The following is a 24,241-nucleotide window of genomic DNA, read 5'->3' on the forward strand; positions in this document are numbered from 1 at the left end:
ATTAACGCCACTTACAGGACTGGAGGAAGATACAGATGGCGGAAATGTCTTCATTTCAACGCTGGATCTTAACATGTAGCGACGTTAGAGAGTCGACCGTTCTGTTAAGCGTGAGGCTAATTTGCCCCCATTGCGTTGCTTTTTCGTTCACATTGTTTTTAGCGTCACCGTTCCACTTCTCCACAGATGTGTTTTGACAGTCGCCAACAGTTTGAACTCAGTTCGGACTTCGTGGAACTCTGAAGGTTCAAATGACGAGCTCGTCTCCATGTGACCTACATTCCCGCCGCGCTAAACACCTCGCCTTTCTATTGATAGCCTGAAACTCCATCGAGGGAACTATAAAGCCAGATTAAACGACAGTTTTATTTGCTGGAGCTTTGACGGGATTCCACTGACGCCTCCCCTCAAATGTCATCGCTCCACAAAGGTGGCCACCATGTAGAGCGCCATCTGCTGGAATTTCTTGGTTAAAGCACCCCTTCAATCGATCACTGGGGGTGTTTTCTTGAGGAGGAGGTCAAAGTAGGAGTAGTAAGTGCCCAGTTAAATTCAGTTCCATTTTCATACGTCCTATTATAAAAGACGCTAAACTTTGTGAAAATCGGTGAAAGTGATGAAGGGGGAGTCTTTTACTATGATTGGACCCTCACATTCTCCTTTTCAAGGCAAATCCTCGAAATGGTCAAAACTTGACGCCATGCTCTGCTAATTTTGTGTTGATTGGCGAAACAGGGTGCGGGCCATCGCACCCCTTTTCTAGGGGGATAGGAATTCATTGAACGGGACAAACAATCAAACACATACAAAGAGCTTTGAATGCTTCTTGCTTCACTATTACGAACGACCTCCATCATCAACTCGCACCTCACCTGTGCTGGCACGTGAAGGCGCTTCCTGGTATTCTTCAGCAGGTGGCGCTCTGGGGCCGAGATGGAAATAGTCACCGGCTGTTGTCATGGTTTCAGGTTTCCCAGAGATGAAGGGCGGCCTCCTAATTGGCGGAAAAAGGGAGGCGAGAAAGCAATAGAAGTTAGTGCTCCCTCTCTTTCTTTTTGTTTGAAGACTCCCGTGCTATATTTAGAGTCAAGCATCTTATGAGGAACACCAGGGAGCTCACAGAGCAAAAACAGGGCATAAAATGTACTGGTGGCAAGGAAAATGCTATTGAATCATGTTCACACTCGTGTGATCGTGTTACCTGATCACTTTGAATGAAATGTTTCTCACCCACGTGGAGAATTTCAATCCAGGCACTGTTCCTAAATTAGCTTCTATGAGCACAATGACTTTACAGCCATTTGATTGGTCAGGAGGACAAAAGTGTTGTTCCTGCCACGTAGCAGCTGACAGTTGTGGTATTTGAAATTAAGCCGAACGTATTCTTTTGTCTCCGGACTATGATGTCATGAAAGTCAACTTGTCAACACGATCGTGTCCAGGGAGGGACGTTTAGTTTCGGTTTGTCATCCCTGGAAATGAAACGAAAGTCTGCAAAGATGTGTCTTTGATCGCAAGTGGCTGAGTTGGCATTGCGAGGCTTAAATAAAAGCATGCGTTGAGTATCTTGATCAACCTCAAACAACACGACTCCTCCATCTGAATAGAATCCAACCACGTGAAGACACAAAATGAGCACCATGGTTGCATAATTCCAAAAAATGGGTTTGTGGGTGAAAGGGCCTTTGAGTGAATGTGGGTTGAGAAGTTTTGTTCTAACCGGCTGTAAAGTAGGTCACTTTAGTAGAACTTATGAATGATTAACACTTGTGTGTAACCAAAGGGAGAAGACAAAACAACTCCTGCGATTAAGAAGATAAAGATATAAAGATATTAGCATCCATGAATATTTATCAACCTGCCGCGCTGGCCCTGCGGTGATATTCAGGAGGTGTTCCCTTGAGAAGGCCTGACAGAAACTTGGAAGCAGCCACGCTTGCTGACAAGAGCAATGAAATAACTCATACTTGCCTGCAACCTCAGACACACGCATCCTGTTGCACTGAAGAATGAAGACCACAGGAAATTATCAGTGTTAAAAAAAAAAAGACAGTAACGCCTGAATTGTGGTTTGTGTGAATCGAAACAAAACTAAATCAGATAAAACATGGACGGATGTGCTGGACCAGACTAGGCTAGTTTATGACAACAGGACAGGACACATCACAGCCAAAACTAGCATATAAACTAGAATCGGGGAAGGTATTCCTATGTTAGGCTATGGTTGGATAAGATCAAAAATGAGTTTGTTGGGGAGCAGTGTTGAGTAAGGGTACGATGCACCCAATGAGGTGTGTGCGAATCATAAAAAAAATAGATGGGACAAGAAGATAAAGACTAGACTAGGCCAAAATGGAATTTACTTGAGGTTTGTGTGATTCTGAACAAATCAGGATAGATAGGACAGGACATGGTAGAGCAGATCAAAGCAGTTGCTGGAGGGGAAAATGCTCCAAGAAAGGCTTGTGTGTACGATTAACATATAGAACATCATGAGGTGGGACAGAGCAGGCTAGTCTTGAACAATACGGGACAGGACACACGTCAGGACTGACAAGGTTATGGCTGGCATAGGACAAGCAAGCCTGACAACAGCGGCAACCACCATCACTGTTTGTAAACAACCTCAAGCGCTATTGTCCCACTTCACTTTCGTGAGATGACGTCATCTGCACAAGAGCACATCCTCACAATGATGATTTGCTATTGCTGTGTTTGCTGACGTTCCTATTTGGGAGTGGCGCGCGATAAAAAAAAATAATAATTATATATTTATAAAAAGAAAGCTGCTTCGTCAAGGTAAGCGCAACGAGCGCAGATTTAAGAGCGGAAGTTGCATGAGTCCGTCGTTTTTTACGTCTGTAATATGGTTTATTTTCTAATTAAACCATAAAGACGTTTATTGGCATAAACGCTCGAATGCATGAAATAAAATCAATTAAAAATGTTTGTATTTTGATGGGCTTTTATTTTGGTGCGCAAAGCCGGACGTTTACGACACATTAGCAGGCTGGGTGGATCTCCAGCTGACGTCTCCTCCTCTCTCCCTCCTCGACGCGCTTTTAATTGAACCCGAGGAAGCATCGTCTCCTGACATCGGGGAGAGGAGAGACGACGCGGCCGCCGCCAACCGAGGAATTGACAGTCGCTGTCGCAGTCTGCTCAGCTGCGGGAGAAAAGACGAGAACATCCGACACTGCCCCACTTCAACATCAACACGCACACAAAAATGGACGAAAAGCCGTTTACGAAGGAGCTGGATCAATGGATCGAGCAGCTGAACGAATGCAAACAGCTCACAGAGGGACAAGTGAAGAATTTGTGCGAAAAGGTGAGACGTTTATCTTCACTTCGTCACGGACGTCTTGTCGCCCGTTGCATTCCACGCGTTCTTAAAATGGCGTCTTGGGTTTATATTTCACCGGGCCTGCCCAGGCTGCGTGCCTCGGAGGGCGGCTTCATGCGGTCGAGAGAGCCGCCGCATGGCTGGCGTGTGGGTGTGTCATTAAGCGCGTCTCCGCGCGTCTTTTTTTTTGCCGGCGACGTGTGCCTTTGCTGTCCGCCAGATGTGACCGCAACGCCCCGCTAAGGTTCGACTGGACTTCTAGTGAAGGTGGACACAACATAAAACATATAAAAGGGACAACGTGAACAGGATAGAAAAAAAAAATGTTTGTATAGAGTGTGAATGAGCAAACCAACCTGCCCCACTGTGACGAAACAGTGGGACAATTAACATAATAACCAGCCAACTAGGTAGGAAGAAGTTCAAGAGGGAAAGAGCCACCTTTACTATGTAAAAACCAAAAGGCAAGCAGAGCCAAAGTGGAATTGTGCATTAGTGTTTGCAAAAATGATCAGTCAGCATCAGCTTTTGGTGCATTTGTTACACCGTGTTGGCCTTACAACAGAAGTGTGGTGGTATAGAGACAATTTACAAATAAAATTTGGTGGCTTGGTGATTAAATCCTGCAATGTTAATGCAACTGAATGTGTGGGCATTGACATTTAGTGAAGGCAAGCCAAGTGTCTTTCGACTCCACAACAAAACTATTTGTTTACACAACAAGCTACACCCCTTCAACGCCTTCGGTCTCATACAGTTGAAATCTCAGATGGTTGCATTGCTGGCTAAAATGTACATATTTTAAGAGACCCCACCAAAAAAAAAAAAAAAAATGAACAGGATGTTGACCGTTGTGATTTTCAGTTTGTCATCCTGTTATACTAACTCATATTCTGCCCAGCCTGTAGCCATCAATTACACATTCTCTTAAAATAAATCCTAAATTGAGGTGTTTATTCCACATTTATTTTGGCTTTCTGTTGGGTCTAATGTGCTCTTGCTTGGTTACTGGGCGGGTCGAAGAGTTGTTGACGCCGCCGTGCGGCTTTGACCTTTTAAACGCTGGCTTGTTGCTGAGGCAGGAACTTGATGTTACAGCGCTGTTAAGTCATTTATATTCATGCCACCGAGAGCTCCCGTTTTGCAGTTACCACACTCTCTGAGCGGTTCTGCTGACTTTGGATCTGAAGTGCCGTGTGACCCCCATCAACCTTCTGGTTTTCAAAACTATTTTCCCCTTTCGGAAATGGAAGGTCACTATTTAGACTTTGCTTTTTCCTCAACCCGCTAATGTGGTAAACGCCATCATAGCCCACGCGCCATGTCAATTCGGCGACCCGCACTGCACCCTCCGTGCCGTTAAAAAAAAATTGTGGGAGGATTCGACTGATCGATGTTGAAGCCTTTCAGTTGCCGGAAAAAGATGAGGAGCGTGATTCAGGAGAACGCAGTGAATCACAGGCGAGCGTCTCCGTTTTGGGATTCGCGGAGGAGGAAGAGGAGGAGGATGGGAAAGAGATGTTTTATTTCATCCTCTTCGGTCGGATGGGTATGAGTGACGCACCAGCTCTTGCTCGAGCTAACTTTTAGAGCAATTGACAAGGTTGTGTTGCATTGATTGCGGAGTTTTTTTTTTTTGTTTTTTTTTTTTTAAATTGTACTTTGGACATGCTGACAATTATTGTACGTGTGCAAGGTGGCTGTGGTGACGGTCCTCGATCTGCCAAAGTTGCTTTTAGTTTCACTTGGCCCTATCTGATTTTTGTTGGGATTTCCTTACAGAAAAGCATGTAGCTGCTGCTACAGCGTGACATTTAAGAGCATGAAATAAGTATTCAGCGCCTAAATTTTTAAAATCGCGGATTCACCTCAACGTCATTTGTTTCCCTGGACTCGTTGCGTTGCTAAGGCTACAGTTGGGAACGCTTATTCCATCTCCTCTATGCACGATGAGCTCATTGAAGGTGTGCCGCATGATGTCATATTTTCAAAGTGCTCCACATGACCAGTTTTGGCAGCGTTCTAATGATGTGTGACACCATTTTCACTCTTGCTTAAACGCGTCAAACTGAAAGAAACAGCGTTCAAGTTAATTCAGGGGCGGCATGGCGGTCAAAAACAGCTGACAAAACTGCTGACTGCGGCGCTTCTTCCCCTCAAGTAGATGTTCAACCTCAAAGGGCCATCAAGCAGCAGCTTTGAGTGAAGTCATCCTCTGCGGTTGTAAAGCTGAACGAGTGCCGGGTCATATCGACGCCAGGACCTTTGGCCACGGAAAGTTGTCTTTAATGGGATTGTTAGTCATGTCTTCACTTTTCAGGATAGGAATTTTTTTTTTGTTTGTTTTGGTTTTGCGGGTTAAAATAGTGGTGACTATTGATGACTTTTTATTATTTTTTTATGGTGCTGGTGCATGCTAAAACCTAAATGCCAGTTCTGAGCACATTAAATGGCATTAAAAAAAAGTGCAATTTTAGGATCAAACATCCGTATAGGTTTTTGATTCTGATTATTTAGCAGGAATTTGCTCAAATATGAACCCTGGAAGTTATAATTGTATTTGTATTTTTTTTTGCAACATAACAAAAGCTCCTGGACTGTCGCTTTGCTTTTGCATCTACGGATGACTTCAAAAGACAAGAGACGAACATCTGATATTTACTCTCCAGCCGCATGTTAGCACGGGTATATGTGTGTTAAATTTAGGTCAACAATGTGCATGGCTCTCCCATCTGGCGCGGCAGTCGGCCAACTCGAGCACTTTGTCAACATCAATTCAATGTTGACCTATTTGGACAAACGCTCTTTTCCAGAAGTCTGCTGAATTTAGTGAACTACGACACTGCGAGTTCATTTTGTCATTCATGGTCTCTTGCCTGGAATAGTTGTTCATTTACCCTCGCGACGACTATTCCGAGGATGAACCGAGTTGGCAAAAAGCACTTGTGACAGTTGTGCTTTTGGTTTTGAAAGCTTGGTCGCCTTAATGATCTTCCTTACGTCCCGGCTTGTCCTGCAGGATTGTGAGCGAGCCGTACAAAAACCTTTCACGACTGTGTTTCTTGGACCGCTGCACTAATTGATTTTACAGAAACCAGGACACACACACACACACACACACACGTTTGTATGTGGAGTTTGCAGCTATGATGTACTGAATAACGATGTAGACCTCCACAAAATCCTAACATACTTGCAAAAGCCATTACGTGCTACAAGATGCAGTTCTATCCTTCTTCTGGTGGCGCTCGTGCGTGTTATGCAATTATGCGACTCGGCCAGTAATTTAGTAGCGCAAACTAACCCACAACAAGCTAACATTTCAGTCTTGTCTATTTATTTAGGCCAAGGAGATCCTGACCAATGAGTCCAACGTGCAGGAGGTGCGATGCCCCGTGACGGTGTGCGGCGACGTGCACGGCCAATTCCACGATCTCATGGAGCTGTTCAAGATCGGCGGCAGATCTCCTGACACAAACTACCTGTTCATGGGCGACTACGTGGACCGGGGCTACTACTCCGTGGAGACCGTCACTTTACTTGTAGCACTTAAGGTAGCCTTTTACTTTGGTGTTTTGTTTTTTTTTGTCGTTGTGAATGGAATGCTCTAAAAGCTGGTTCTACGCTAGGTTCGTTTCCGGGAGCGCATCACCATCCTGCGCGGCAACCACGAGAGCAGACAGATCACGCAAGTGTACGGTTTCTACGACGAGTGTCTGCGCAAATACGGCAACGCGAACGTGTGGAAGTACTTCACTGACCTGTTCGACTACCTCCCGCTCACCGCCTTGGTCGACTCTCAGGTATGTCAGTGGGAGGGATCCTTGACTTCATGCTAACGGTGGGGGAACAAAAAAGTAGAAATTAGACAAAAATGAAATGTTTTCACAGATTTTTTGTCTTCACGGCGGTTTGTCGCCATCCATTGACACACTGGACCATATCAGGGCGCTGGATCGCTTACAGGAAGTGCCTCATGAGGTAAAAGAATCAAGTAAATGTTATCTTTTAAAAATATTGTTTGGGGGTCCTAATGAATACATCTCTCAGGGTCCCATGTGCGACCTGCTGTGGTCGGACCCTGACGACCGCGGTGGATGGGGCATCTCGCCACGGGGGGCCGGCTATACCTTCGGCCAAGACATCTCGGAGACGTTCAACCACGCCAACCGCCTCACGCTGGTATCCCGAGCCCACCAGCTGGTCATGGAGGTGAGTCTCGGAATGCAAATGTTAAGCAGCTCCGTCATTTTTCAGGAGACTTGGCTAGAAAGGAATGCTAAGCATGCGATCTTTCTTGCGCTCAGGGCTACAACTGGTGCCATGAGAGGAACGTGGTGACGATATTCAGCGCTCCCAACTACTGCTATCGCTGTGGCAACCAGGCGGCCATCATGGAGCTGGACGACACACTCAAATACTCCTTGTGAGTCTCGTCAACGCAATCGCCTAACCCTTTTCATGTAGTGGTTTGTTTGTTTATTTATTTATTTTTCTGAATATTTTCTTACCCCCAGTTTGCAGTTTGACCCGGCCCCTCGCAGAGGGGAGCCCCACGTCACCCGCCGCACCCCAGACTACTTCCTGTAACCGGCTTTGAAAGTCCACCCTCTTGTACAGTCAAGTCCAGTGTGGCCATTTAATGGAGGACACAGCAGCAGCAGCACACATTGTACATTCACACAAAGACCTATTTAAGCATTTAGCAAGAAGTGTGTGTGTGTGTGTGTCTGTGGACGGACCAAACTGTGTGTGCCATAAATCATCATATTATGGATTACTGAGGACTTGTCTTGTATTAGGAAATATCAAATCAATCAAGTTCACTTGATGGGTAGGAGTGACAATGTTTGTGTGTTGGGAGGAAGGATCCGTAAAATATATATTGAGAAGATGGGAAGATCTGTTTGCACTTTTGTAAATCTTAAGAAATGTAACATAAAATGAAGATGAAGAGAATATTTACATTTTGTTTTCTTTTTATTACAAAAAAACAAAGTCCGGAGAACAAAAAGCTTTTACATGAGGTGTCTTGTCGTATGCGTGTATGTGTGTGTAAAGATCATCAATGCACTAAACCACAAGCTTGTTTTAACAGACACATGAATAATAATAAAGGCGACTCCTTCATGGCATGACAGTTCCCCCCGCCCCCAAGTTGTTTTTGTGGAATATATAAAAGTAGTATTTCATGGCTGGTTTTCCGTCTAAATAATTGTACATATTTTAGAAATATTTGAGTGTATTTTCTTACCCCAAATTAAAGGTGGAAAGTACCATATTTGGCAAATTGAGCAGAAATGGCTTTCGCGCCAATTTAGAACCATAATCAGCAAAAAATTAAAACTATAATTAAAGTTTACAATAAATATGATGTAAGAACAATGCATCGTTTTTGTGGGCGAGTGGGTTTACCTTGTGTGAACGCAGTTTGGCTCTGGAATATTCAGGGACTTCAATTTGAGCCAAAATGGACACGACATGCCAAGTCGAACCATGGATTTCTCCCAGTCAGGCTGCAAAAAAGGAAAAATTTTAATAATGGATAATTTATCATTTAAATTGAAGAAATTGTGAAAAAGGTTTTAAAAAATGTATTTCAGTAAGCGAATTGAGTTCTAGCATAGTATATACTTCTATGATAAAAAAAAACTAAATTCACATAATTTAATTAACTCAAATTGTTTACAGTTATGGGTGTAACCAAAATATTGGTAACAGATTGAGTACAATTTTAATAATTAAAAACAAATGAATATCGATCGGTTGAAACCTATTTGTGTTTTACAAATAAGATAACCCAAGCCCTATGCGTCAAATGTCCACTAAAAGTAATTCCAGAAAAAAAGTTCTTACTCAGCTTTGTTTCCAGCCGGAATTTATTAACGAGCCCCTCTGGTAAACATAGCTTAACTTTTCACCGTAATTGTATTACGAATTCCCTTCTGTGGAATAGTAACAAATAACCCAGTTAAAATAGTTTTTAAAAACTCCTATTATTTATAATTATATATAAATATTTTAATAAGAAAATAAATATATAAATAAACAAAATGTTTTGACGTGCGCTTCGTCCCTCCCCTCCACAGTGTAACTGACAAAGCCAGCGCCATAGCAGCACACTTGAGCGTCTACGACTCCGCCGTTTTCCGACAATAACTGACAACAGACGATCGAATTCCACCTGCGGGTTTGGAATAAACACATTTGCGGTACGTTTTAAGTTTCATCTCGTAAACCGGACTCAAACTGGACTCGAATGTGGTCCGTTTACCGTCCCTCTTCGCGTGGACGTCCGACTTTGCGGTTGCAAGAGGCCCTTTGTGAGTTAGCTTGGCCAAGCTAGCCTCGCCGTGCTGAGCCGAGCGGCTCTGTGTATGGCATTTACGCGTGTGATTCTCGATAGTGAGCAGCATAATCGCGACAAATCGAGATTTTCGTCTTCATATTTAAGTCGAGTTGAATGTGTCAAAGCGGCACAAAAGCCGGTATGCGGTGAGCATCGCCGACGCACGATGCTAAACGGATGTTAGCTGCCAGGCGTTCGTCGTCGTTGATATTCTTCAACGAGGACACAGTTATACGTTCATTTTTTTGTTTGTTCGTTTGTTATTTTTTCACTTCAGTTGGAGCCTTGTTATACTCTTAAACGTTTGAATGACATCTTCCCAATATAAATGGTGCTCGTTCCTCGTAGTTTTGTAAGCAAAACAAAGCGACGTGTCTCCAGCGATAACGTTACGCGAGCTGTTGTTGCTTCCAGCAGGAGATCTGGAAAATGATACAAACATGTCATGGAAATGTCAGAAATAGTTGCGCCCCCCCCCCATAAAAGACGAGTTAGGGAAACAAATATCAAAACAAAAAAAGTTACTTTTTTCAAATCTATTTTCTTTTTTAATTTTGTTTGTTCCAAAAGATACATTTTTTCAAATGAATCCTTCAAATTAATTTAATTTGTTATGTTTAGACATAGAAATACTATATTACATAAAACTAAATATTTCTTTAAAAGAATTACAATTTTTACTAAAAATAATTATGTTTTTTACAATTTAAAAAAAGATACTACAAAAATCCAACCAAAAACTAACTGTATTTTAAGATATTTCTGGATTTTTTTATTTAAATAATGCCTAAACTACATTTTGTTTTGGTAATTGATTTGAAAAAAATCTAGATACTTATTGTACGTTACGATTCTGAGGCACCTTTCTGTTTGTTTCAGGAAATGCCCACAATAAAGTTACAGAGCTCGGATGGGGAAATCTTTGAGGTGGACGTGGAAATCGCCAAACAGTCCGTCACCATCAAAACAATGTTAGAAGGTAACAGTGACCATTCATTTTCACTTTCAATTCAGCCTGTAAACAACAGTTGGAGTGCAACGTTTTAACGCCATTTGCGAATTAACAGATTTGGGGATGGACGACGAAGGAGACGACGACCCCGTGCCGCTCCCGAATGTCAACGCAGCCATTCTTAAGAAGGTAAATGCTTTGAAATTTTTTTTTTTTTTTTCAAATGTCAATTCTTAGTTTTGCTATTTTTATTTGCGTGTCAGGTGATCCAGTGGTGCACCCACCACAAGGATGACCCCCCTCCCCCAGAGGACGACGAGAACAAGGAGAAGAGGACAGACGACATCCCTGTATGGGACCAGGAGTTCCTCAAAGTTGACCAAGGGACCTTGTTCGAACTCATCCTGGTAAGCGGCGGCAACAATTGTGCATGTCGTCGTCACATGACCGCACGGTGGCCCTGCAACCCTCCACCAAGTGTAACATGAGCATGCTTGAGCATCCAAAATTATCACAGGGAGCTCTCTAATCTCGTTGCACACTGTACAATGACAATAAAGGGATTTCTGATTTTATTTTTTTCATTACCTTGATAAACAACTATGTATGAAAGTTAAAAAAGTAGCGCACACACCTCCAAAGTCAAACAATCCTGTCTAACTTGTTTGATGGGAAATGTTTTTTATTTTCTGGCAGAGGGTCGACTCTCGACCACGCACCGCACATTTAACTCCCAGAGCTGTTCCTAATATTTTGCTGTCCTCCAATTGTGTCAGGCGGCCAATTACTTGGACATCAAGGGCCTGCTGGACGTGACGTGCAAGACGGTGGCCAACATGATCAAAGGCAAAACCCCAGAGGAGATCCGCAAGACCTTCAACATCAAGAACGACTTCACGGAGGAGGAAGAGGCTCAGGTAAGTCAAGGCACTCGCATCTTCATTTTACGAAGGAGTTTTTGCCTTTAGTCTGACGACAAAAAAAAGTGAATACGGCAGTTTTTCAGCAAATAACAAATGTGCTACTTTCCAAATGAAACATTTATGGATTATATTTGTCACCCCCCTGCAGGTGCGCAAAGAGAACCAGTGGTGCGAAGAAAAGTAGCGCATCTCGCCAACACTATACACACACGCACACACACAAACACTGATTAGAAATGTGTCCGCTTTATTGCTTGCACTGGTCTTGTTCATACTTTGTTAATAATTACTATATAGCTTACTTCCATACAGTTCAGTAGAGTATACTCCCTCCCCCTCTTCCAACCTGTGTACAAAACTAGCATGACATTTTTAACACATGTCATTATTTAAAAAAGCCCTCAAATCCCTTTCTTTCCTTGTGTAATCTGCAGTCTATAGAGACATTTTTGATGACTCCAAATGTGTTGGAATCACGTTTTTGTTTTTTACTAGACATGTTTGTTGTCTGTTAGGTTGGTCAAAAGAAAAATGCTTGGGAAGGGGACGTGATAATAGGAGGTTTTTAAGATGGGCTTCAAGGTGTGCACCAGTGATGGGAGGAGGAAATAAAATGTTACAAAATGTTTCAAAAATTGAGTTTGGTGTTGTTTCTCTTGTCACAGGACAAAGCCTTTTCTGAAAAGACTCTTAAATATAAGATGATATTTGGCATGGAAAGCACCTTTACTTTCCTGCGTGAAAATGAAATAGTCAATGAAAATTAGGCTTAAAAATGTAAATAAAAGTACTTAATAAATAAAAAAATTACTTGCATTTCAAAATGCATTTGATATTTTGTCAATTTTACTTCATTTTGGATATATTTTCTGAGACTGCAAATGTCAGTACAGGAAAATGCAGGTTGCTTCAGAAAGGGTACATGAGTAAGAATCAATATGAAAAAAAATGATATTTAATGTAGGGGTGTCAAATGATTAAGCATTTAATGGAGTTAATCACAGCTTGAAAATTAATCACAATGGGAACTCTTCAAAATATGCAATATTTTATACGCAATAAAACTATTATATGTAATTTAGTGAAATAAGCCCGGACTTTCAGACTATGCTGCTAACGCTAATATGGGTTAGCCATGGAACTCAATTACTGGTGAGTGTGTGTGTGTGTTTTTCACGGCACTAACAAAACCGCTGAATTTGAGACACTCATGAAATCTGAAGTGTGGGAGTGTGCAGTTGTAAACTGAAGTCTGGGCTCACCTGTATTCTGGGTTTGGTCACCTGCCATTAGCAGTTGTCAAATTAAGTCGACAGCAGGTGGCACTATAGGACAACATGGCCAGTCCCTGAGTTCGAGGAAAAACGTGTTAATTCTGGTTAATTCAATATTACACAAACGATAACATTACTAACCAGAATACCGTGTTCAGACTAGTGGAGAAACGGTGTCTTCAATAATAAAAACATCATACAACATAAGTATACAACACTCAACAACATGAACGCCAAAAAAAAGGTGAATTAAAATCGCCCATTTCATTGACAAGCTCACATTAATGTACGTTTCATTCTTGTCAAACTGGGAAATTAAAATGCACCAGCACCAAGATAGACCAACATTACGTTGCTCACTTCTAAATGAAACAAAACAGCATCCTGTTGACTTACTCTGCTCTTGTGTTTGCATTGCCCGCTCAACACGTGTCAGCTCCATGACGTGACACGAAAGGCTGGTCGACGTCGCAAAAGAGCGACGCAGCGGTTGACTGTCGTCATAAACATGCGACAAGAAATCGATGTCGATTTCTTTTACTGGATTTTCTGTCATTGTCTAATTTTTCTCAAGATTTCAAGTCTTCGCGTTTGTTTTAGAACTCACAAACAACAAGCGCAAGATGTGTGTATATATAACAATTTTAATACATCAACAAAACAAGAATTGATGAAATATATAAAAAAAATTAGACGACGTTCGGGTGTGTTCTGGTGGGAAATTTAAAAGCGTCATCACGGAAATGAGAACTTGCCATGCGAATGCAATATCAAATAATAAAACACTCGAAAATATTGCTTTAAGGTACGGACGTGACTAAAAATGTAAGACATTTCTTTTTTTTTTACATACTTATAAAAGTTAATTAACTACAGGAACGTTCTGACATTAAGAAAAAAATTTACAACATGTAATATAATAGGTCGACTTAGAGATCGTTTACAAAATGTTCAGTCAAAACAGAGGAGGGGAAAATACATTTGAAAAAAAAATAAAGATAGCAATCCCTCTCAGGTTTGGCCACCTGTAAAATTTCTGACCTTTGAAATAAGCCAGCACAAATGAAAAAGAGTAAAAGTGCCTAAAATACTTGAAAGATTTGATCACACGCTGTCGAATGGAAGAATGAATGGATGGCTCCAAGGGTCCACACAAACATAAAAAATCCTTTCAAACACACTTGCTCCTCAACTATGCTACAAGTACGGATTTGGCTGACAGGTGCATGCCAAAGCATCCGTGGGGTGGATTTGTGGTCGGAAAGGATGTCATAACCCCTAACACTGATTTTTAAAAGTCTGAAAAGGCAGACTGGAGGAAGAAGGGAATCACTGGTTTTTACATTTATAAAATATAAATATTGGATAGTTACTCAATAAAAATTGTGAGAATTGCCTTTGAATCTGCTTTACATCAATGCAAAAAAAAAACAACAAACACATGTAAACAGTATTTTATAATTTTTTGATAAAAAAAAGAAAATTTCAAAGTTTCCTGTCGATGCACAAAAAAAAAACGTAGTGGTGAAAAAGTGTTTTGAAAGAATATTTCGTTAGCCTAATGGCATAATTCGCCTAAGTCATTTTAAACTCATTGCCACAATATAATTACAAAAGGCTCATGTGCTAAAAATGTTCTTTAGAAAACAAACTAACAAACTATATTTTAGTCTAGATTGTCGGGCATTGAGGTCATGGAATCTGCAAAAGTTGACTTGAGGCCACTGGACTCCTCTTGTTTGTGTAATTTGTTGAGTTTTTTTTCTTCTCCCTTTTCTGAAAATGCTGAAAAATGACTTGGGCAACTTTGCTATTCGGCTAGCGATTTGTGTTTGTGTGGACTTTTATATTATTTTTTCACACGACAACTCCCTGCTACACACTGTTTGACAAATTTTTTTTTTTGCTCCTGGTCACCCAGAAAAGCAAGCGACGCGAGTCACGTGACCGACAGCTTGCGTTTGCCCAGGGCCGTGGCAGAAGGGGGGTGACAGGGGCGCTGATGGAGTAGTTGTTGTTGTTGGTGGTGTTGGAATGGGGATCCGCGGGCGAGGGCGGCGGGCGAGGGCGGCGGCGTGGAGTCTACGGCACTTAAATGTGAACAAGTTGGGCTCGCGCAGCCTCCTCCTTGAAGGTAGCGAACGCACTTTTTCTTCCTCCTAAGGACAGTCACAGACAGTTATCTGGGAATAAACCCGGATGGCACAACGTCAATAACCAAAGAGATGCAACACAAAACACACATGTACTTTGTAGAACAAACACACCCATGTGGAAAAACTAGACTCTTTTTTTTATTTTTTTAAGAATAAGGAACTCCAGCCTTCCATTTTTTATTTGCATATGTTTTGTTTTGCAAACTGTTGGCAGTATACGACTTTACTTGTCTATTCTATACTTATTTTCTTGTATTTTGCTTTTTTTTTTACTCTGCTGGTTGGCATTGCAAAAGTGAATCTGCCTTACCTGGATAAATAATGGTTCAATGAAAAATTACAGTGCCTATTAAAAAAGTACAGAGGTAGATCATGTTTTCACTGGTTACCTTATTTTCCTTCTTTAAAATAATTGCAAATGAAGACAAGTCATAAAGGTTTAAATTAAAAAAAGAAAAAATATATATATTTTATATATATATATATATATATATATATATATATAGGCACGCATACACACTATATAAGCAGCATTCGCTTATCATAGAAGCTGGAAGAGTTAGCATATCAATAAAAGTGGAAACAAAGTTAGTAGCGGCCATGTTAAGCAAAATGACCAATCTAACTGGTGTGGTGTTTTAGCAGACGGGGTTAAAAAGGGGCGAGGGGGAGGAGGGTTACACACCTGCAGGGACCGCACCAATCTGTCTGCTGCTTGAGGCCAAAGCGAGCTCGACATTTCTTAGGGGAGCCGGGCTCTGAGCCGCAACAACAACAAGACAAAGACGAAGAAGACCAGCAAAGACGTACAAGAAGAAGAAGATGAAGCATCAAAATGGCAGCCATGCAGGGAAAACGTTAGTAACAAACGCAGATCCATTCACGCAGAGCGAGAAAAGGTGATGTTTCAAAGCCTTTTATGCAGAAACTTCGCCAAGCAATATTTGACTTTGTAACTGCATCCCATAATTATAAGTTAGGTTAGCGTCCAGTGTGACACATTTCTCCTTTCACACAGGATCCTGCAGAAAAGGCAGCAATGGGGCTGCAGAACATCTGGGATTTCACACGGTAACCCAGCAAAGTGGGACATTTTGCAAAGCTTCCTTATACCTCACAATAATGATCTTTGTCGCTTTTTGGCCCTTTGGCTTAGACGGTGCTTCTCAATTTTTTTCTGCTATTAGCGTAGTGCCTACTGTATATCGACTATAGTATTATATTGGAGTGGTAGCATTTCCATTGCTAGCATAAGCAAGCTGATGGCTATGCTGCTAACTTAATTTCCGACGTGACGTGGCGATACTGCAACCTTAGCATAGTATAAGGTTCGCGTTAGTTTTTGTACCTGTGTTGGAGTCTTGCTGCTTCTCCCTTTTCCTCCTCTTCTTCTTTCCCTGCCGGAGGACAGATAGGAATTGATTCACTGGATGATCGTAAAAATAATGAAAGACTTTTACTAAATATTGTGTTTAAAAATAACAATATGCTAATGAGCATGGGTCATATTTATAGCGACTTTCGCTGGTTTACAGGGCGACACGTTTGTTAGGTGCACTCGCGCGATCTAATGACATCCAATATGAGACATGTTATCGAAGAAATTCACTATAAAATATTGATTGTAATTTTTGCTAATCGCTTGGTCAAGTTTTGATGGGTATATTTAGCGCAAAAATGATCAGTCTTTTAAACCCCCTACAGTCACAATATATTACATTAATATTAAAATGTCATTTTAAAACATATTTTTTCTATTAAAAGGGATAGTATTAGTAAATGTTTAAAATATATATTTTTTACATTTTAATCACCCTCCAAAAAATCTAATATCAAATAAGCCTTTTTTTTAAACAATGAAAAATTAACAATATTATACTATAAAAAGGACATGTAATTTAAATATTGGTTTACATTTTAAATACAATTTAATTATTTAAATAATTATTTAAGAATTGTATTGAATAATTTCATCTTAAATGTAAAAATGAAACAAAGATATAAAATACTTTCCAGCATTCATAAAAAGCATATCTGTTAATAAAAAAGGTAATTTCTTCGGAAGTTAAAAATACACTCCAAATAAAAATTATCACACACAATAAGTGTTTGAAATTTAAAATAAAAAAAATAAAATGTTGCTTTCCATTATTTAAAAAAAGAATTTTGCATGAAAAATATGTTGAACAAAATAATAATAATAAAAACTATTTAATATGCAAATGGTGAAAAGAACATCCCTGAAATGTTGCATTGTATATAATATAATAAGGGTTTAATAACTACTTGTTAAAAATCCCCCCCTTATTGTTTTTTTAAAAAACAAGGAATTAAAAGTGATGATGAGGCGATTTTATTTTGGACGTCATTAGACAGACCAGCGCAAGCATCCCTAATAAAGCGCCCGGCAAGCGTGATGGCATCATCATATTTGCAAACGTGTGTGTGTGTGTGTGTGTGTGTGTGTGTGGTCTCGTGCCGCTGACGTCACGTGTGTGCTGGTAACCATAGCAACATGCAAGCCGCCGCCGCCCCTCGCGAGGAATGAAGCATGCGGAGGGAACGCCGTGCGGCCGTCGTTGGTATTACCCACAATCCCTTTCATGCACGCTGGCGTATTGGCCCCGCCCCCCCAGCACAAACAAGACGAGTCCCTACCCAATCGGCTTTACTCTTTTCGCCTGCCGCCTCCTGCAACAGGTCAACAGCACACTTAGCGCAACACGTGCTGTGCCACCGTGCGTGCGTGTGTGCGTGCGTGTGAGCAAGAGGAGTGATGACGATGCGATGGCGCGCTTACGTAGTTGTCGCGTGCAGACCAGGTGGGGTACAGCTGCATGTGCAATTGTCTCTCCTTGCGTGCCAGCTCGTAGTACTTGGCCTGCTCCTCGCGTGTCAGCGCGTGCCACTACACACACGCACACACACAATGACTCATGTCAAACATGGCAATCACCATCACCATGACGACCACACATGCAGAACTAGGGACAGGACTTTAAGGCTAGTGTTTAAAAAGAAAAATATTATTTATTTACTTTTTTTTTTAAAAACAAAGCAAATCTACTGTCTGTCCTATGTCTCTGCATTCGTGCGCGTGCATACCCTTCTTCCGAGTATCTGGTTGATGGCAGCACTCTCCTTAAGCGTGCACTCCGCGATGACTTTGGCCCTCATCTCCTTCATGTAGAGCATGAAGGCATTGAGTGGCTTCTTGATGACGGGCTTCTTGGGTTCCTTCTCCCGCTTGGCCTCCACGTGTGGCTTTCTGAGGGGTGAGGAGAAAGGTGCAGAATATGACATTACGAACAGGTGATGCTAGCACTGGCGGTAGCGCTAGCACAACACACAAGTACATATTTAAGTTACGGCAAAAAATTAAAAAAGATTTAGCTTGTCTACTCAAACTGTTAGTTTCATTTAGTTAGAAAATTTCACAGAGAGAATTCTGAACAATAACGTTAACTCAATGCTAACGCTAGGTGGTCCCCCAACCTTATAAAGTAGGTGATCCGTGTTCAACATGGCATTGAGAGAGCTCCAATTCTCCTCCTCATAAAAAAAAAAAAAAAAAGTGTCGTATGAAAGCGAGTTTTTGATTCGAGTGTGGCACTTACGCGTACATCCCTCTGTCGTAATGCTCATGCTCTTGCTTGCCTGAAGGAGGCACGATGGCGGGGTGCGGGATGCCCGTGGGGTGCATGCCAGATGGGCCCAGCATCAGCGAGTGAGAGAACCTGACCACATAAAAAAAATAAAAAATAATAACAATACTGATAATAACAATCATAATGGAAGCCAAAGAGCAACTGAGCCAAGTAGCGTGACACAAGAAGGAAAACAACAAACAACGCAGGACAGCATCTTTCATTCTCTGTGCACCAATCAACATCTAGTTCCGTTCTTTTGGTACCCTCCTACTGGCCAATGAAGGAACGGTACCGAAAAGTGGTCGTCATAATTCATTTTCGTCACTTTTGCTTTTTCAGTGGAAACGGAACCAAGCTGTTTGAAGGGAATATCCTGTATGTGCAGTCAACACTCCACTAGAGGGCGTGCTGGCACAATTATGCTACTTTGTGCAGACAAGCAACAGTGAAGCAGTTCACAGACTTAAACAATTCGAAGAATAAAAAAAGAAAACGTTAAACTAATAAAAATATAATGAAAGGAAATAGTTACTAATTTAGTCTGTTTTGAAAAGTGACGAACCAACTCAGAAAATACAAATACAAATCATGATGATTACATAGAAAGTCAGAATAAAATATTTAAAAATGTAATTGTTGTACATATTAAACGAATGTTGTTTTAAACTAGCATATAATTCTGAAAAAGCCTTATTTTAAAACACTTTTTTAAAACTGAACATGTAACAACAATTTTTAAACAGAACAAACCGCTCATTCATCAACGTATAATGCAGAAACAAATCTTTCAACAAAAACAATCGTTTTAAACTGCATGAGCTGGCAAGTCAGACTAGCAAACTTAAATCAATGAATGTTTGTTTTCAACTGCAGAAGCAACTGCAATGTGTCCCAACAAAATCATGAGGGACGCGTTCCCATTGGCTACACTTTTCATCATCTCGTGTTTGCGCACTTATTGGATTAGAGGAGGAACTTTCACATTGAAATCTGCTCTTATTTTGGATGCTTTGACTTGTGAACCCTTGAGTCATCTGGCCTCATGCACATCGAAAACAAAACGGCATACCAGCGACAAATAAAGCGCTTTGGCACCACATTGGACTCTCTTAAAAAAGTGAAAGTGAAATGAAATGACGATCAAAGCGCACTTCAGCAGATGAGCAGCGAATTGCAATGTTTGTTTTTTTTTTGTGAGGGGGGGGGGGCGAGTAGGAGGGGCATTTTTTTTTTCTTGCAGCAGGCGGTGGGCGCAGCGGAGCTGGCTACCTGCTGCAGTACCTGGAGTAGGACGAGGCGGCGGGAAGGTTGGAGGGGAAGGACGCTCGGAAGCCGCACGACGACAGAGCGGCGGGGTACACCGTCTGCTTCTGCCTACCACAGCACAGCACAACCACAACACACATGCGCTTCACTGATGTGAACTATTTTACGCGCCCTTTTCCTCAAAAGGAAGAAGAAAGTCAATATCAAGTAGCCAAAAGAAACAAATACAATACAGAAAAGTTACTAAAAATCTTATTCAATAATCATTAAACCAGGTTAAAAACCAAATCATAATAAAACAGTTAATGGATAAAATAGAAATAGAAAATTAACAAGTAAAATAAAAAAAATAAAAGCAAAAATTATAATTAATTAAAATAAAAATACATAATAAAATAAAGAATATTAGCAACAATGTGGCTTTGTGTGCGCGTACTTGAATGGCCTGCCAGCAGTCCAGACCTTCATGAGTACAACATAACAATAAATAATGCCGATATCAGCCCGGTACAGATATTTGGCATCGGAACTAGCCCAACCTTATTAAATATTTTGTCTTTGAGTAAAGTTTGAAAGGAATTCGCAACTCAGTGCATTCCATTTTTATTTTACACAATGTTCTAACGTGATTCGATTTGGGTTCCGTTTATCTATCTATTTTTTCATAAATAATCAGCAAGCATTGGTTTATGAATTTTTACTTTATTCTTGCGAGTGTGATTATGTTGAATAAAACTGATACAACATTCTTACTACGCATACTAAATGGAGTATGTCATTTTTGTTGTTTTTTTTTTAACATATTGCATGTGGTTAGGGGTTAAAAAAAAATGTATCCAAGGAACAAATCGCATGTTTGAAAGAATCTGCTGGTAAATCTAATTTGAAGCTGTGAAGCATGGAGAGCCTTGCAGGAGCATCCGAGGGGGGTCACCGTTGACAGCTGCGTGTCACTGAAGCGCACACACCAACGGGGTGGGTTGCGGGCCCGAAAGCCTTTGATATGGAGTAAGCTCCGCCCCCCCCTTACAAATCTTTTTTTTTTCAACAAAAGCACTCACGCGTAACGTCACACACTACCAAGATAATGACAACAGCGTATGTTAAAAGTTCGGTTTGGGACGGACTAGCACGCTTAAGTGTTGCCGAAGCTAAAATTTGGGTTTCAGTTGGACTTCGAGCTTAGTTTTGGACTCACGAACACACGTAATGTCTTTCCATGTATGTGTATCTTCAAATTTTAGTTTGACTAACTTGTTCATACAAAAAAAATACAATTAAATACGTAAATTATGTAAAAATAAATCTACAAAAATATATACATAATTTTTTTTTTTTTAAATCTACAAAATTATATATTTAAGGAGGAATAGTAAAAAAAAAAATGTGTACACTTAAAGTCCATTTTTGGTTGGACTGCCATACGTATGTCAATAAATATAATTTTAAAAAATGGATTAAAAAAAAACCCCAAAACGAATTAGAAAATATCTAAAGTGAAATAATAAATCAAAATATAGTGTTGTTTAATTCAATAAGTGACGTTCTCTGTTCCAGTTCAAAAGAAGACAATGCGCTACAACCAAGAAGCTAAAGCAGGCTAATCTGCCCAAAACATCGGGGAGTACACGAGCGTCCAAGACAATTGTCACAAAACACCATGTTTGACATTTACACTGATCCTTTGACTTACATAAGATAAATAAATAAATAACAAAAATAATAAAAAAATGAGACAAGGGGCCAGAACACGCAGATCATCCGGATTAAAGCAGATTAGCCCTTAATAATTCCTCAGTGAAGACTTCTTGTCCGACAAAGATATAATTGTTGCCAATCGGAAATACCTCGGGACAAAGACTTTATTCAAAAGCGTGTGTGACATTTGACGGAATCCCTGGACGGCCGCCGTTGTATTAAATCAACAGAGGATTCACATTCAGCAGAATATACTCAATGAACTAAAGAAAATTTACTTTTATAAGTAAACCAACAAAAGTGAAAATACCAATCAACATATGTGGTAATTCAATCAAATTCAAAAAGTAAATTAAACAGTAAATAATATTAATAAATAAATAATAAAAAAAAAATAATTGCACTTATTTTTCATTTACTATTTTAATGCATTTGCACACAGTTTCATTATTAAACATGTTTTATGTGTTTTTTTTCTTTTAACGTCACATTTATCTTAATTTGCATTTGGATGATGACTGCATTATCATAAAAATTACAAAAAATAAATAAAAATAACCTATTCGTCGCCAAATATTTAGTAATTCAGTCTGTTGCTTCGGGTAACGATCGCAACCCAAAAAGACGGAACAAAATTTGTCATTTTCACTACGAAAAACAAATGTGCATCACCGCACAACTTCTGCTTGTTTTAATAAGATCCGGCACTTCGTTTTCAGAGTGACAATGTGTGTCATCTAATTCGTTTTGAGGAATCTATTTCATGACACAAAACATGTTTTTATGGCAACTTTTCATTTGGGATCAAACAAAAGCCTCTTTGGCAATAATTAAATTTTTGGTTAGCAAACCATCACAAGACTTTCAGTTTCGCTAGTCGTGCCGCTGGAGTGGTCCACATTCCAGAGGTCACAAGTGGCTCGGCCGATCAAAAAAAAAGATGGCTTCCACGACCATGGGTCTTTTCGTTCGCTGCGGTGAAAGGTGCGCCCGTTAAAACGCCCGAACGTCACATGCACGACTTCCCAAATCTATTCACATTTTGACCCAAATTGAATTCCCATTTGATTTGTTTGTTTGTATATTTCTATGGTTGTACTATGATTTTGAAGCATATCTACAACCAGTTTTTCACATGTATGCTAAAGTTCAATTTCTATGCAAGTGTGTACCTCCGAAATAGATCCAACTTGAGCGTGACGGGCATTTTTTATGCCATTTTGAACCATCGACTCAAGCGTCAGAGTCCAGGATGAATTAAATAACAGCTATGACACTTTGTACAAGGTCACCGTCAGTTCACAGACGAGCCACTCACAAGAGTGTGTGTGTGTGTACATGAGACTCACCAGCCCATAGAGGGCGTGATCTGTCCGACACCACCTGAAGGGAGAGGGTAGTATCCTGAAAGGTCCTGGGATTGGTGCCTGAGAACGCCTACGGGCACACACACACACACACACACACACAAGTACATAACACACACACAATTATGAGAACTACACACATACTTGACTCTTTTAAGCAGTTCATTAGGTTGTTTCGGTGGCCACCATTAGGGCAATTAGCGCTATTAGCATCGTGGGAACCTCATATTAAGCACACAGGTCACACACTGACATTGTGTGATTATAGAGAGATTTACAACTTTGCCGACTGTACCTTTAAAATGCTAAACGCGAGACAAGCCGCCTCGCTTTCCAAGTTTAAAAATCTCATTTTTATTCTTTAGCTTTTGACGCCGCATGAGACTTGTTTTTTTTGGGTGCTTTTGAATGTCTTCATTCTAAATTTGTTTTATTGTTTGTTGTCTGACTTCCTTGTGCTCCATGGACAACACTTTCTTTCCTGAAGTGGTTGTCTTAAAGTGCTTTATAAATACAGTTGAGTCGAGTTGAACCGAGTACCACTCGCAATAGATTTATTGGCCTCCACAACCATAGGTGGCGCTAGGACTACTTTCAACCACTTGAGCAACAGCCCAGAGGCAGGAAATCTCCCTTTTCTTTGGTACTAAGCCTAAATGTAAATGATAAATAATTAGTTTTAGTGTCATTGTCTTCTTTTTAGGAAAGTGCCACCTCAATAGTTTGTCCAGTGTTTGGTTTAACAATCATTTGTCTTTTTAAAGAGGAAACATGTTAAATCAAGAAAAATATTTTTTTTAAAAAATGAAAAAAATAAATTGGCAAAACATTTAAAGAGCTATTTTCTTCTAGTTCTTGTTCACACAGTAATTAGTGTTGGGTGTGAGCGCGGCCCTTCAAAGGAAGTCATTTGTCAACAGGCAGCAGCTAGCATTTAGCCAGGCCCCGCCAAGTTTGGCTAACCAGTGTTTGGCGCGCAGGAATGCCCGCAGATGACTGTAATTTGAAACTCGCCTCCGGGGGGAGCTCCTTTCAGGACCCCGAGAGTGACAGAGAGACAATAAAACGAGGACGGCGGCTGAGTCGGTCGTCGCCCGTCTCGTCTGCACCGACCTTCCCTTAGGTGTGTTCGTCCGTCTGTCTGTCTGTCTGTCGGTCTGACCGCACCCTTCCTCAAGCTCTCCTCTTTGCAACTTTCTACAACTCTATTGTGTTGGTATTTTTGTTATTTATTTAATTACATTGATGTTAACCCCCCCC

At 40.7% G+C, this 24,241-nt stretch overlaps 3 protein-coding genes and 1 long non-coding RNA gene across 13 annotated transcripts in view; 2 read left to right on the forward strand and 2 right to left on the reverse strand.

The window, feature by feature from the left end:
* Positions 1-2,975: 2,975 nt before the first annotated feature.
* ppp2cab (protein phosphatase 2 catalytic subunit alpha b) lies at positions 2,976-8,489 on the forward strand. The gene is made up of 7 exons (XM_088279071.1): positions 2,976-3,331; positions 6,691-6,900; positions 6,976-7,149; positions 7,238-7,327; positions 7,397-7,558; positions 7,654-7,772; positions 7,864-8,489. Exons 1-7 carry the CDS (start codon positions 3,230-3,232, stop codon positions 7,934-7,936), a joined length of 930 nt encoding a protein of 309 aa, XP_088135197.1. The 5' UTR covers positions 2,976-3,229; the 3' UTR covers positions 7,937-8,489.
* Positions 8,490-9,391: 902 nt separating this feature from the next.
* On the forward strand, positions 9,392-12,209 carry skp1 (S-phase kinase-associated protein 1). The gene is made up of 6 exons (XM_088279072.1): positions 9,392-9,558; positions 10,575-10,674; positions 10,763-10,836; positions 10,911-11,054; positions 11,424-11,564; positions 11,719-12,209. Exons 2-6 carry the CDS (start codon positions 10,578-10,580, stop codon positions 11,752-11,754), a joined length of 492 nt encoding a protein of 163 aa, XP_088135198.1. The 5' UTR covers positions 9,392-9,558; positions 10,575-10,577; the 3' UTR covers positions 11,755-12,209.
* LOC148320523 (uncharacterized) lies at positions 11,318-13,306 on the reverse strand. 2 transcript variants are annotated; one of them, XR_015839566.1, is made up of 3 exons: positions 13,241-13,306; positions 12,833-12,918; positions 11,318-11,616 (listed from the first exon to the last, which is right to left on the reverse strand). It is a non-coding gene; the product is annotated as an uncharacterized LOC148320523 (long non-coding RNA). The 2 variants fall into 2 exon arrangements; XR_015839565.1 differs by lacking the exon at positions 13,241-13,306 and adding an exon at positions 12,986-13,196.
* A 166-nt stretch (positions 13,307-13,472) lies between these two features.
* tcf7 (transcription factor 7) overlaps positions 13,473-24,241 on the reverse strand; it is a 29,183-nt gene continuing 18,414 nt past the window's right edge. Inside the window, exons 5-13 of one of the 9 annotated variants that reach the window (XM_088280258.1) lie at positions 22,964-23,051; positions 19,932-20,024; positions 18,618-18,737; positions 18,106-18,268; positions 17,801-17,908; positions 17,659-17,691; positions 16,349-16,397; positions 15,686-15,758; positions 13,473-15,003 (exon numbers count right to left, since the gene is read on the reverse strand). In XM_088280258.1, the coding sequence (XP_088136384.1) occupies positions 14,784-15,003; positions 15,686-15,758; positions 16,349-16,397; positions 17,659-17,691; positions 17,801-17,908; positions 18,106-18,268; positions 18,618-18,737; positions 19,932-20,024; positions 22,964-23,051 (947 nt within the window). In that variant the 3' untranslated portion in view covers positions 13,473-14,783. Of the gene's footprint in view, positions 15,028-15,685; positions 15,759-16,348; positions 16,398-17,658; positions 17,692-17,800; positions 17,909-18,105; positions 18,269-18,617; positions 18,738-19,919; positions 20,025-22,963; positions 23,052-24,241 lie in introns of all 9 variants that reach the window. The other 8 variants (XM_088280257.1, XM_088280263.1, XM_088280260.1 and 5 more) reach the window with 8 other exon arrangements.

Source organism: Idiotropiscis lumnitzeri, chromosome 17 (genome assembly GCF_059441095.1).
Source record: "Idiotropiscis lumnitzeri isolate Australia: NSW breed Sydney's pygmy pipehorse chromosome 17, RoL_Ilum_1.0, whole genome shotgun sequence".
In the NCBI taxonomy this organism is placed as follows: Eukaryota; Metazoa; Chordata; class Actinopteri; order Syngnathiformes; family Syngnathidae; genus Idiotropiscis; species Idiotropiscis lumnitzeri.